Genomic DNA, 14,593 nt, shown 5'->3' on the forward strand with positions numbered 1-14,593 from the left:
ATATAAGCACAAAAACGTAATTCTAGTTCAAAATATGGACTTGTACTCTTTATACTGATGCTTTTTCAGTATAGGTTGACTGCATGCTGGTAATTGGTTTACTCTGCATGTGTCATACTAGTGGGCAGAGGCCATTCCTAACTAACCATAAACGTAGCAGAAAAGACGTATAATGATTGCAAAGGAAATTTATCAATGCAGTTTAATCTAAGTCACACAGATAAGAGCAGAGTAAACGAGCAGAATTGCTAATTACACTGGTTTAAAGTAAAACGTTTGTGTACATGCAACTGTTTTGTATTACACCTTTGCTAATACCCAATTTTACATGTTCTGCTGTTTTGGCTCTCTACTCCAAAACAACAAACAGTTTCAATAAAAGAAATTCTTACAAGCAAAGCTTCCAAGCAATACTGCAGCTTTTGGTGGATGATCCAAACTCCCTCAATCCATCACAGAGGAATAATAAGCTCAGTACAGTGTAGGACCTGTAGGTATCCAAAGCACCTTCACCTCCTCTGCTAGGAGCAACAGTCTCTTAAAACAACATCCACCAGTTCAAATGAGTCCAGTGTTCACTCTTATTTAATCACTTATTTTAGGTGACTGTGTAAATACCATCTGAGCTTACTTTGTGATCTGCTTTCTGAAACAGAAGAGCAAAAATGTAAAATATCACAAAATAAGGGCTTTATGTGACCTGAGGGCCACAAGTATTCAAATCCTCCCCCTCTCAAATTTAACCACAAGATGAATGAGACTAACAGCTTATTTCAATATTCCCTTTTAGCCATATCTTTGAGTTTATTTTCTATTCAGTTCCCCAGTTTGTAGAGTAAAAAGAAAAGGAAGCTGTAAAATTATTTCAACATGTCCCTTGCCAACGCAGGATGGTTGAATTCTTTTCCTACATTTTTGCAGGCCAAACACCAAGGCTGTGGAGGACACCTGTGTGAGAAAGGCGTACTGGCCTTCCCGTTTCAGGACATACACCCACTAACAATGGCCTTGAATAGAGGAGGTCTCTCTCTCTCCAAGTTCTGAAAGCCGGTGACAGAGAGAAGTAGGAATAAATGAGGGAACACTCACATAAATACAAGAAGAGGATGTAGGGAAGAAAAGGGAGGTGCAAACATTTCTACATTTCCAAAAGTATTCATTGCCTCACAGATCGCCACAGATCCTGACTGAAGACACATCTTAACTCTTCTCTCCCTCAGGATTTCAGGTACTGTAAATATTCATATCAAAATAACTAGCTTTACTTTGGAAGTCTTAAAAATTCACATTGAATTCTTTGGAACAGAGTGGTTAAATGATGGCGTAAAAGTCACACAGGGGAAGTAAGTGCTCATTTTTTAGTATGAAGTGTAACCCTTAGGAAAACCCTGTGCCAAGGCACAGTGGTCAGAATGCAAGCCCAGGCTGGGCAAAACCTACACAGCCTAGGAGGACAGAAAGTTTCCTCACCTGTAGGAATTGTGTCTTAACCACCAGGCTACCAGTTGATTTAGGATCAGAGGACTGAGAACAGGCTGCAGGACTGTAGAGAATACAGTCTCCTATATTCTCCTACTGTGTAGGAGAATACACTCCTACTGATCCTGCAATTGAACACACAAGACAGCATGACTCTGTAGACCAGTGTTTTGGATGCTCAGCATGCAGCATATTGGTTCAAGCTTCTGCTTTATTAATATCGAATAACTACTGGATCAGGCATCCAGACTTTTCCTTTCCCAGATGACCAAAGTGGCTAGTAGACCAGTGAACCTCACAGAAACACACACGTGTTCTCTCTCTCAAGCCTGAGAAATGCTTGATTGCTCCATGCAGATTCAGTTCAGGTACTTTCTGGGAACAGGAGATGGAGATGTCGGTTTGAAATTCTTCAGGCAAAAATGTTCAGCTCAGTCCTGTTCCCTAGATATGCTTTGGGAGTATCAGCATCTCCAGGCACAGCAGTAAGAGATACCTGATTTGAAGGTCCTAAAAATGCTTAGGTATGAGCTAGGCTGCAGGGTGCTCACCTCTGAAGCACTCCTGAGAATGCTTCAAAGCAGTTGTGGAGCCCTGGAAAGCTTTGAAATCAAAACTTGAGGATCCCAGATGGTCCAGGCATCTCTAACACTGTATGGCAGCTGGCTTTGAGGATGGCAGTTTTTGATTTAAGCGTGTAAATTGTGGGTGAAGATAGATTTAAATGTCCAGTTGCTTTTGTTGATCTAATGCTTAACCTTTCACCTGATGCCATCTTACACTGACTTTAATACATGTTTTAGTATACCTTATACTGGTGAAGACAATGAAAATTTCTGAATTTATCCTAATATTTGTCAACAGTATTAGATTAATCTAAAATATGCCAATAAGAAGCACAGGTTTGTTCTGGATCCATGTATGGAAAATCAGTTTAATCCTGGGGTTGGTTTTTTTGTTTGCTTTGGTTTTGTCCTGTAAAAACATACTTGGAAAAAGCAGCAGAACAAGGATGGGAAATCTGCAGGTTCTGATAAGCCAGCAGAAAACCAGGGAAAATTTTTTGTTGTTTAAAACAGGAACTATTTGGGGTTGTATGTAAGATACAAGAGTTTACTTGAAAAACAGTAATTAACAAATCCAGCTACAGCTTCCAAATGTGGGTTTACCGACACCAAGAACATATAAAAATCTACAGATCTCTAGTAGCCTTCAAGATACATGTAGTGAATCACATGAATTCACCATGCCTTTTTCAGCAGAAAATAATAGCATAGGAAATTTAAAGAAATAGGAAAAAGCTCAAAGCAGCACAGAGAGAAATGATTCTGTTTCACTCCCTCAGAATCGAAGAATAATTCTATGAAACTTAAGCAAATGGGTTTTTGAAACAAGTTTGGTCTGTGAAAACATTTCTACCTAAAATCGTGCTCATCTGATGAAGAATAAATAAAAAAGCTTAGGACATTGAGGAGCGACGGGGAAGGGAGAAATAATGCAGGTCTTAAAAGAGACCTACTAGCTGACTGTACTTGGTCTCTATGCAGTATTTCACCCATTACAGGGACACCCTCACACTGTATTTGAGAGGGTGCAGGCAATCTCCAACTAGCAGCTTTGTATTTTTTAAAAGAAGTGAAGAAGCAGTCATCACCTCTCTCTGACACTCATTTGTCTCAGGCTGTATCAATGGAGACTCTCTCCGTGTCAACCAACAGCTTCTCTCTGGACCTTTACAAAAAGCTGAATGAAACTTCCAAAGGCCAAAACATTTTCTTTTCTCCTTGGAGTATTGCAACTGCTCTCGCCATGGTCTACCTGGGTGCAAAAGGTGACACTGCAACCCAGATGACTGAGGTAAGCTCTGACATTAGCAGTATATCACCTTACAGGTGGTTCCCCCATAAATTGCATTATTCTTCTGCCTATGGGGAACAGAAAGGAACAACATGGGAGATCAGTGACCTGCCATAATGTTGGGTACCAGAAATAACCCCACTCACGCTGCTGGCAGTCCTGCAGGTCACTGTTCTTCCACTTCATTTCCACGATCTCCCTGCTCTGCACTACCCCTACATTTAGCTTACACTTACAGTTCCCAGAGCATTGCAAGTGGTCTGCCAGAGGGAAGTTATTGACATTAGAGACTACTGCTGGTCTTGCTTGGAACTCTACCTTCTATTTTAATTGCCTTTTGAACAGAATAATTCACCTGATATAGTGCTCAAATAGTAATATAGAGACAGCTTTATTAACAAAATTAATACGGAGCTAAGATAATCTAGAAAAAGGAGTGCCAGAGATAAAACCACTGCTTCTAGACCCCAGCTGGTTCTGGAAGCAGTGTATCTGCTTTCTCATACTCCATACCAAAGTTAGTAAGCTCTCCTGAACACGTGCTGGGCCGCACAGGAGCAGTACAAAACCTTTGCTTGTGACATAGTTAGTCCATAAATAAGGTAATCCTCCCACGAATAATGGAGACATACTAGTACTGAAAATATGATATCACTTATGCCCGCTTTAGCGGAACTTTTCAGTCTTGTACTCTTTTAGGTTATATGCATTTACTTAAACCCATTAAATGTGTAATTTTACATTTCTGTCCCAGTAGTAAGACTCTGAAGTGCACTATGCTCTTTGTTGTGCTTGGTCATGATCTGAAAATAAATTCCATGTAGCCAAGCATGAACTGACCATTTATCTAAATAAATTCATATTTGAGCCACAATATTGATCTATTATTAAGCATTTAATGTGACTAAAATCTATATAATAATGATACAGTTGTAGAGATTATATCAAGAGTAAGGTCTTGTCCTCAGTAACTTTTAATAGACTAACTCTCATTGGGCATGATTGGTGAATTACCATAAAAAATTAACATAATTACATAACCCTTGGGCACATTTATCTTCAAAAAACAAGCTGTCTTTATGAACATTTATCATCATCACAGGTTCTTCATTTTAACCAGACTGCAGGAGAAGAAGGTTCGTCTGAGACAACAAGGCCTTCTCTGGGGAGACCAAAGAAAAGAAAGATGGTATTTATTACAACAAAAAACTCAGAGAAAAAAATCTCTGAGAAAGGGATAGTTCATCACAACTACTGCTTTAGCCTTCTAACATTTGCTTGTCTTCAGTCTATATCTACTTTCTCACTTCAGTAAGAACTATATATAGAAAGCGAAAAAGTGAACAAGCAGACAACGTTACCATAAAACTCATGAACTCAGGCCTTCAAAAGCAGAACTGAGACACTAACAGCGTTTTGATTGGCCCTAATACTGTGTTACTTGGTTGTAGCTGGTCTCTGGCAATATCAACAAATCAATTGTCCTAATGTGCTTAGGACAATTCTATCTCTTATCAGCTTCAGGGGTTTTTTTCTGTAGTGAAAAAAACAACTACTGCATTCGCACCTGAATGCAGCCCTCCCAATAAACCCCCTTCTACCTTTTTCATGTATGGACACATCAGGCAAGCAAAATTCCCCTTTAAGCTAACGCATGCTGATTCACCCTTGTTCATCAGCTCCCCAGAGACTTGCCACCAGGAGGAACTGCCCAGATCTTTTTCATCAAATGAGCTCCCTAAGCACCGAAAGGCCTGTAAGCTCAAACAAGCCATGTTTCTTTAGCACAGAAACTAAAAGAAAGCTCAAAGAAACTAGATTAGACAAACTGGAAATAAAAGGGGGTAGGAGTTTATATCATTCTCTCCCTAGGTGGTGGGGGATGAATCTTCAAGATGAATCATTACATCCACATTCATTTTAGCAAGTCACTGACTTTCTGAGTTGTAGCAAAGTCTGCCTAATCTGGTCGTTCAGACATCTCCCTCCATTGCCTCTTCAGTCTATTCCCATCCCCTTGCAAAACCCAACCTCTCCTATCCTGTGTCCTCTGGCTCCCAAATTCTTTCCCAGGTGCCCTTCCTAGCAGCCCATGTCTCAGCATGAGTGAGAAAAAACGAGAGCAAGGAATGCCACTTGACCAACCTTATGACAAGTCACCATGAGTCAGTGGCACAGACTCTGAGTGTCTCACGTGCTGGGCGTGGTATATGCCATGGAGGAGGAGACTGCACCCAAGCAGCTGGAAGGGAGCAGCTGACAGGTAGCAGCTTATTCCTCCATTAGCAAAGCAACAGCTGGCAACAGCTGGCAAGCAAGCTCATGCTCCCTAAAACCATCAACATTGACATCCAGGACAAGCTTCCTCCAAAATCCAAACAGCAACAGCAAACTTAATGTGAAACAGAGAAAATCTGAATAGTTGGTAAGTCCATGCCCTGACATTAGTGTCTGTCAGAACAGAGCACCTCCTCAAAAGCCACAAGGCTGCCTTGATGGGTCCCTGTGACACTGAAAATCGGGCCTGACCATGACTGACATGAGGAGATTCAACTTCCTGGGTGCACCATCAGCTGATGTCCCCAAAGGCCTACAGAGCACTGCAGAAACAGATCATCGCCCTACAGACAGAAAACAATTTGTCCAGTTATACGTAGTGCTGCAAACATGCAACGTACTCACAAAAGAGCTCCGTCCCTGAAATTCCTTTTTAATTAAAACAACCTGGGCATTTTAAATAACCACAGCTGGTGCAACACTTTAGCCAGAAAAAAAATATTCCATATTAATTGGTGTCTCTTTCCAAGGATCCTGAGCACAAGCAAGCTGAAAACATCCACTCTGGCTTCAAGGAGCTCCTGTCTGTCATTAACAAACCCAGAAGCACCTTCTTGCTGAAGAGTGCCAACCGACTATATGAGGAAAAGACCTACCCGTTACTGCCCGTGAGTTGAACTTAAGAATATTTTGACATTAAGAGGGATTGTCAACAGAGATGATAAAAATTTCCCAAATGATAGCACTGTGGTTTCAGTGAGAACATGAGGACAGCCATACAAGGCTAGCCTTCCACAGACAAGAGGTCCATTTGTCTCCAACAGTGGTCAACAGTTTAGGAAGCGTATGGTAACAAGGCACGCTGTGTAGTGGTGCTTCTCCAGAATCTGATCTGGTCACCAAGCAATCTGCAGCTCAGGGGCTTCGTGAACCAGAGGGCACGTCTACTTAATAGTCCTTGACAAGCCATTTTTTCATGAATTTGCCTTTTGAATCTACCACAGCCCTCAGCACCAGGAGTTCCACAGCTGAACTTTATATTGTAGGAAGTGCCTGTGTTTTTTGAGCCTGCTGTTGGCATCATTATTGGTTCATTTTTCCTCTAAAGGACGCTTCTCCATATCTCTGGTCATCCTCGTCCCCTGTCTCTGTATCTTTTATACTCTAGCATTTCTGAGACTGGGGAGGCCAGAGCTGCATAGAGAACTCAGACAATGGGCACACCATAGCTCTATACAGCGGCATTCTAATATTCTCTCTTTTGTTCCCTACTCCTTTCTTTGTAACTCTTAAAATTGTATTTGCCTTTTTGGCCGCTATTGGGCAGATTTTTTTCATGTAGCTGTCCATTATAGCTTCAACACCTCATTCCTGAACAGTAATAATCATCCTCTGTAGCGTACCCTTCACTGGATCATTTATAAATGTTTTACTATATATATTTTAATGTAAATATTTAGATCTGTATTTTATAGAATAAATACTTTAGCACAGATCCCAGCACATATCCCTGTGGTACTAATAACCCTTCACTGTGAACACTACTTCCTCCTACTCTTGGTTTCCAGTCGTTTAAACAAACAAGACCTAACTCTATAGTCCCGTGGATGCTCAGCCTTTGGTGAGAAGTCTTACAAAATGCCTTTTGGTAATCCAAATAGACTGTAATGGCTCGACCTTCTTACTCACATGCTTCCTGACACCTTCAGAAAACTCCAACAGATTTGTGACTTATGACTTCCTATTACAAAATGCTGTTGACACTCCTCCAATACGTCATGTTTATCCATATGCCCCCTAGACCTATTCTATTCATTCACCCCGTACAGACTCATGAGTTTGTAATTACCTGTATCTTTGAAATCTTTTTAAAAACTGATGTTGTGTTAATCATCTTACAATTTCTTGGAAGGTGGTTTTAAATGAGATTACTGTTCTTTGATCTCGGAGTTTGTTTTGATCTCCTGAGTAATTAGTAATTTGTCCTTCTGAATGCTTGTTGCTCATTTTCTCCATAATCTCATGTACCTATGCTTACAGAGAACCTAGAGGATTTCCTGCTGGGAATCTCCATGAACTGTTTCACAGCAGACAGCAATGCAAACGTTAATTCTGCTTTTCTGCCATGACTTTATTCTACCAGAACATTCCCTTTATACCTGATCCTCTATTGTCCTCACAAACTCTTGGCAGGTTCCTCGCCCCTGAAGCAAACTAAAAGCCTTATTTCAACTTTATATGAGACTGTTCTTCCCTCTTGTACTGAACGCTGCATCACAAAGCAGGAAAAAAGTACCTAAATGATATAAAATGTCATTTTGAGAAATTTTTAAAAAATTGTGAAGAATGTTTGCTTCATGGGGTATTTAAAAATTACAAATTTGCACTTTGGATTTCAAACACAAAAATTTGAAGTATCAGTTTCCTTGAGACTGAAGTTTGATCAGTCCTTACTTAATATTTAGCATAGAATGTATCAGACCTTATTTTAAGGGTTATCCCATTTCAAACAAAATATATTTTCTTCAATTACGTATTAGCAGATTGTATAATCTGTTGAAGTGATTATTTCTAACATTTTTATAACTCGAATTTAACTAAATAAGCATACTTTCCAATTCTATCTTTCAGAAATTCTTACAGCTTGCTACAAGCTATTACAATGCAAAGCCACAAGCTGTGAACTTTAAAACAGCTGCAGAACAAGCCAGGGCACTGATCAATTCGTGGGTTGAAAATGAAACTGAGAGTAAGTACCACTCTGATGGCTTTTTTTCTTGTCTCACTTTCAAATCATTTGTATTTCCGCATTTATTGCTCTTGCAGCCAAGGATCCATAAAAGATGGAAACTTAGGGGAGGTGATGAACAAAGTGCAGTTAAATGGCTTGAAGAATGCCTCTCTCCAAACCTAACTGCTGCTCCTTACAGGGTCCTTCCCTTGATTCTTCATGCCGTAGCCTCTTCTGAGTTATTTCTGTTCAGAGGGAGGCACAGGTAGATTCTGAGTGGCTCCACTCTGATCAGCGAGGGGGTTACTTCTGCATTCTTCAGCTGCTTGCAACTTCACAGAACATCCAAGCTATTCCACTTTACCCACTTTACCCACTTTCCAACGCCATTTACTACCGAAATTGTAATAAATATATTTAACAAAAAAAAGATAGATACTTCAAAAGCCATTTTTACCATATGTATACCATGAAAAATGTACAGTAAAAAAAAATCTCCCAAATGCAAACATTTTTGCTAGATAGGTAGGCACAAAGAATGCACAATTAAAATCGGTGAGTTACACAGTCACACTGGAATAACAGTCCTATTTGTCTGATTTTCAAGGGAAAATCCAGGATCTGCTGCCTGCAGGATCTCTCAATTCTCGCACTGTATTGGTCTTAGTAAATGCCATTTATTTCAAAGGCAACTGGGAAAAGAAATTTCTAGAGAAAAATACTTCTGAGACGCCCTTCAGACTGAGCAAGGTAAATTCCTTGTCTATATGCCTATTGTCATATGTCGATATGTCTATTCCTGAAGAACAAGAAACCTCTAAACATTTCACCTGCATTTCATATGCCACTGCAACACTACTCGTAGCTGGGCACATGGTATAAACTCAGTGAGAATGGCAATTGTGAAAATAAGTCATCATTATCTTATTTACACATATCCATGAGAATATGATTTTCACTGTAATTAATAGCTCTTCAGTATCAAGACATGAGAACACCGTGCTTAAGTAGCTTAAGGACAAGAGGAAACTTCCTAAGTACCAAGGTCCCATTTTCAAAAGGGACTGCGTTGCTTTTGAGAGCAATGCTTACACACCTACGTCTCTCTTCTGCTTTTGAGACACAGTCTATACTCTGAGTTCAAGGAAACTGAACAAACTGCTCTTTCCTCACGCACCCTGGGTGTTGCGTAAAACCTCAGAGGAAATTTTCATGGGGGTTCATCATTTTAGCTGAGTGCGTGAGGATGATGTATTCAGTATACACTGAGGGCACGTTACTGAGCTAACAGTATTTAAATGATCGTGCGCTGGTGATTCACAGTAGCTGACTGCATGCATATTTTTGGACTGTGTCAAAGGCAAGCAAAATTATTTGTCAACGGAAGCACGTATCTTGTTTGATACAGATTACGAATGCAAATACCTTTTTTGTATGCCAGGCAATGGGAAGCGATTGTGTCAATGATGTGACTGTGTATCTGAAACCTACTACACTACATGTGCGGTTTTAGGATCCGTCATGGTACATGGTTGTTGTGGTGGGCTGACCTTGGCTGGCTGCCAGCTGCCCACCAAGCTGCTCTATCACTCCCCCTTCTCAACAAGACAGGGGAAGAAAAATAGGATGAAAAACTCATGGGTCAAGACAAGGACAGGGAGATCATTTACCAATTACCATCATGGGCAAAACAGACTCGACTTAGGGAAACTTATTTAATTTATTGCCAATTAATCAGAGTAGGATAATGAGAAATAAGACCAAATATAAAACACCTTCCCCCCACCCCTCCCTTCTTCCCAGGCTCAACTTCACTTCCAACTCTTCTACCTAACCCCCAAAGCAGTGCAGGGGGATGAGGAACAGGGGTTGCGGTGAGTTCATAATGCTTTGTCTCTGCTGCTCCTTCCTCCTCACACTTTCTCCCTGCTCCAGTGTGGGGTCCCACCTACAGGATACAGTCCTTCATGTCCAGTGTGGGTCCTTCCCAAGGGCTTCTTCAAGAACTGCTCCAGCATGGATTCTTACCATGGAGTGCAGTCCTTCAGGAATGGACTGCTCCAGCGTGGGTCCCCCACAGGGTCACAGGTCCTGCCACTAAACCTGCTCCTGAGTGGGCTCCTTTCCACAGGGTCACAGGTCCTGCCAGGAGCATGCTGCAGCATGGGCTCTCCATGGGTTGCAGCCTCCTTCAGGGCCCATCCACCTGTTCCAGCATGGGATCCTCGATGGGCTGCAGGGTGGATATCTGCACTACCATGGTCTTCACCACAGGCTGCAGGGGAATCTCTGCTCTGGTGCCTGGAGCACCTCCTCCCCCTCCTTCTTCACTGACCTTGGTGTCTGCAGAGTTGTTTCTCTCACATTTTCTCACTCCCCTCTCCCAGCTGCTGTTGTGCAGCAGTTTTTACCCTTTCTTAAATATGTTACCACAGAGACGCTACCAACGTCACTGACTGGCTCAGCTTTGGCCAGTGGTGGGTCCCTCTTGGAGCTGGCTGGAAGTGGCTCTGCCTGACATGGAAGTGACTTCTGATGTCTCCTCACAGAAGCCATCCCTGCAGCCTCCCTGCTACCAAAACCTTGCCATGTAAACATAATACATATTGGTGCAGAGAGGGTTTAATTCAGAGGGTACCTGATACAAAGCCTGCAAACAGATAAACTTTTGCACTCAAATGTAACTCAAATGTAAAGGAGAGAGTGGATTGTCGTGGTTTAACCCCAGTCGGCAACCAAGCCCCACACAGCCGCTCGCTCACCCTCCCCCCCCGGTGGGATGGGGGAGAGAATCGGAAGAGTAAAAGTGAGAAAACTCGTGGGTCAAGATAAGAAGTTTAATGATAAAAATAAAATAAAATAACAATAATAAAAAATTGCAATGAAAACAACAAAAAGAGAGAGAGAAACAAAACCCAGGAAAAACAAGTGATGCAACCACTCACCACCCGCTGACCAACGCCCAGCCAGTTCCCGAGCAGCGATCACTGCTCCCTGGCCAACTCCCCCCAGTTTATGTACTGAGCATGACGTCACATGGTATGGAATATCCCTTTGGCCAGTTTGGGTCAGCTGTCCCGGCTGTGCCCCCTCCCAGCTTCTTGTGCACCTCCAGCCTTCTCAGTCAGTAGAGCATGGGAAGCTGAAAAGACCTTGACTTAGTATAAACACTGCTTAGCAACAAATAAAACATCAGTGTGTTATCACATTATTCTCATGCTAAATCCAAAACACAGCACTACGCCAGCTACTAGGAGGAAAAGTAACTCTATCCCAGCTGAAACCAGGACATGGATATATTAGTAAAAGCTCTGTGAACATAATAGAGCATAGGAGTTCAAAAGACTATTGGGTAATCCAGTTTCATTTGGTAATCTGGTCCTCTATGGTTTGGGTAAGGGGAAAAGCCAGCACAGGCCACAGAAAATATGGTTCAGAGGCAAAGTGAGATAATCAGTGTTGCCTGGAAGTATAAAATAGGCAAAAGAGCTGATGGCATTCAGGGGAAGAAAGTCAACGTATTTCCCCTCAGTCAAGGTCCTCACTCCAAAAATTTACTATTTGGGAGAAAACATGAAACACTTATAGTAGTTACTTGCTTATCAAAACTAACTCCTTTATTTTAAAATGAGAACTATATTACATGTGACTCAGTTAGCAGGTAGATACCGTATGTATGTGTCTATGCCAATTTTTTGTAAAGATCCCAATGACTTTGAAAAGGGGGCGTATGTGATACTGTCCAAAGGAAAGAGCACTGAGTATCCAAATGCTGCTGAGTCTTGTACTTGTTTGCAAATTTTTGCTTTCAGTTCAATGAAGCAAGTAATCTTTATCATCCATTTTAAGGAATGAAGTAACACTATTTATTTTTTATGTCTGAATTTTTTCACAGACCAAGACTAAACCAGTACAGATGATGTTTCTGAGAGATACATTTTTGATAAGCCATGAAACAACCATGAAATTCAAAATCATTGAGCTGCCATATGTGGAAAATGAACTCAGCATGTTCATTCTCCTACCAGATGACATCAATGATAACACTACTGGTCTGGAGCTGGTAACACTGACCTACTGTTGTATCACATACACTATGAGACAGTAACAGAAACAGATGAAAAGAGTGAGGAAGAACGAGCTTCAAAATCACGGTAGAATAGGTTCTGATGCGTGCATACTTTGTTTCATAAACTGTAACACCATGATTTCTCAGCTTAGGATTCAGGGCATCTGATAACATTGCAAACATAGTATTTTACTTAGGGATACATCTAAAAACTATGTCCACACAACTGTCTTAGCCTATTTTGTGTCCTCTTTTCTATTGCCAGAATAGCACAAGGAAAGCAAGGACTAAATCTGAATCACCATGCCCTAGAGTTATCTTCTCCTGAGGGCTGTATTAATTCATTTTTATGTCATTCGCAGTCTGGATTTGCACCTGATATTTTGTGGTGAGGTTTCTCTAAGTGCTGACTACCGTGACCCAGAAGGTATCAACAGCTACTCATGACCACACCAGGATCAGTTTCAGATTCTAAACAGATCAGAGCAATCATCTTTTTATTTGTACCTAAGGTCCCATGCGTTCCACTTATTTACCACTACTAAGAGAAAAGTTATCCATATACACACATAGCAAGTGCCTATTAATTGCAATGTGTGACTCATAATGTTAAAAAGCAGTATTCTTCACACCAGAAAAAAAAAAAATTAACTACTCTGAGGGTTCAGGCCTATACCTCACCACCTTTAATAAAATAAATAGGAGTATAAGTCCTATTCATGCCCTATGAATATGGCGCACATTCCAGCTGTACCCACTGCTGGTAGCTGGGCTTTGTTTTACATGTTCTTGATGAGCGTTAAGACACTGGTGTGTGCATGTCTTGTCTCTGTCCTTCGCATTCCAACTATTTTCTTCCTCAACTCATGGCAGGTGGAAAGAGAGCTGACGTATGAGAAATTGGTTGAATGGACCAAATCAGACAATATGATGAAAGCTGAAGTGGATCTATACCTGCCTAAGTTGAAGCTGGAAGAGAATTATGACCTTAAATCCACTTTGAGCAGCATGGGAATACAAAATGCTTTTGACCCAGTTCAGGCTGATTTCACAGGGATGTCAGTGAAGAAGGATCTTTTCATCTCAAAAGTTATTCACAAAGTTTTTGTGGAGGTCAATGAAGAAGGTACTGAGGCAGCAGCTGCCACAGGTGTCCTGGTGCTGAGATCAAAAACACCAACGATGACTTTTAAAGCTGACCACCCCTTTCTCTTCTTCATCAGACACAACAAATCACAAACCACCCTCTTCTTTGGCAGACTCTGCTCACCCTAGTCAGAGTTACTCCTTGCCCTGCAAAGCAGGAGACGCTTGCCAGTTCAAAGGCAAATATCAAAACCTGAAACTCCTGTTGCAACTGGGGGAAGTGGGACCCAAACCCTTTCGCCATCAGACCACACACCCCAGGGCCTGAGGCACAGCTCCTCCTGTGCTTCTCTCCTACCCCGAAAGGGACAACCATGGCAGTGAGGAATGCACGATGCCTTGCATCCACAGAGCAATCCTGGTTGCCATTCAGACCACGCCATCAAGGGTAGCTCTGTCCTCTAACCACTATTAGTTATGGCATTGCTATCCCTTCCCCTCACAGCACTGTGTAAAACTGTATGCTAACACAGGCCCTCTCCTCACCCTCATGACTAGAGACGCTGATTTAGATGTGGTCTTAGCACTTACACCCACCCCACAGCAGTTAGACCCTTCTCCTGTTTAGCCCTTGATTAGGTCTTTGCATTACAAATGAAGGCAGACCCTCCCTACCCAAGGCTGTGGCCATTCCCCTGCCTTCCTTCCACATCCCAGCTGTAAGTCTTCATCAGTTCCCAATTTCACCTCAACTGGCTTCATGTCACCCTACTGTTTCCTTAAAAAAAAAAAAAAAAAAAAATAAAAAATACACCTCTGTGAGGGCTATTTGCCTCACTCAGACCCTCAGGCATGTGAGGAGAGGCCAAGTCCTTAGGGTCTCTGGCTACTGCAATACCTCACTTTCCTTCAAAATAACCCCCGCTTCAAAAATAATTAATAATAACCCCTCATAGACCGGTGGTGCTTTCTGTCAGCTCTGCCACGAGAGGGACGCAGAGGTGGAAAATCACCGGCTGCGGCGAGATGAGACCCGCGGGGGTATGAAGCGAGGACTGAGGGAGGCTCTTAGGGCTCTCCGCAGCGGTGGGCAG

The 14,593-nt window shown here is 41.9% G+C and overlaps 1 protein-coding gene across 1 annotated transcript; it reads left to right on the forward strand.

The window, feature by feature from the left end:
• Positions 1–1,175: 1,175 nt before the first annotated feature.
• On the forward strand, positions 1,176–13,688 carry LOC143156641 (heterochromatin-associated protein MENT-like). The gene is made up of 8 exons (XM_076330439.1): positions 1,176–1,228; positions 3,160–3,336; positions 4,439–4,525; positions 6,144–6,281; positions 8,245–8,362; positions 8,952–9,094; positions 12,240–12,407; positions 13,287–13,688. Exons 2-8 carry the CDS (start codon positions 3,169–3,171, stop codon positions 13,686–13,688), a joined length of 1,224 nt encoding a protein of 407 aa, XP_076186554.1. The 5' UTR covers positions 1,176–1,228; positions 3,160–3,168.
• Positions 13,689–14,593: the final 905 nt, after the last annotated feature.

The sequence above is a fragment of the Aptenodytes patagonicus genome, chromosome 2 (assembly GCF_965638725.1).
Source record: "Aptenodytes patagonicus chromosome 2, bAptPat1.pri.cur, whole genome shotgun sequence".
In the NCBI taxonomy this organism is placed as follows: domain Eukaryota; kingdom Metazoa; phylum Chordata; class Aves; order Sphenisciformes; family Spheniscidae; genus Aptenodytes; species Aptenodytes patagonicus.

Bases quoted from the DNA above. Each gene is read 5' to 3' on its own strand.
- LOC143156641 (XM_076330439.1), top strand. From the start codon at position 3,169: ATGGAGACTCTCTCCGTGTCAACCAACAGCTTCTCTCTGGACCTTTAC. The intron at 6,282-8,244 runs GTGAGTTGAACT...TCTATCTTTCAG, and splicing joins AGACCTACCCGTTACTGCCC to AAATTCTTACAGCTTGCTAC. The intron at 9,095-12,239 runs GTAAATTCCTTG...ATTTTTTCACAG, and splicing joins CGCCCTTCAGACTGAGCAAG to ACCAAGACTAAACCAGTACA.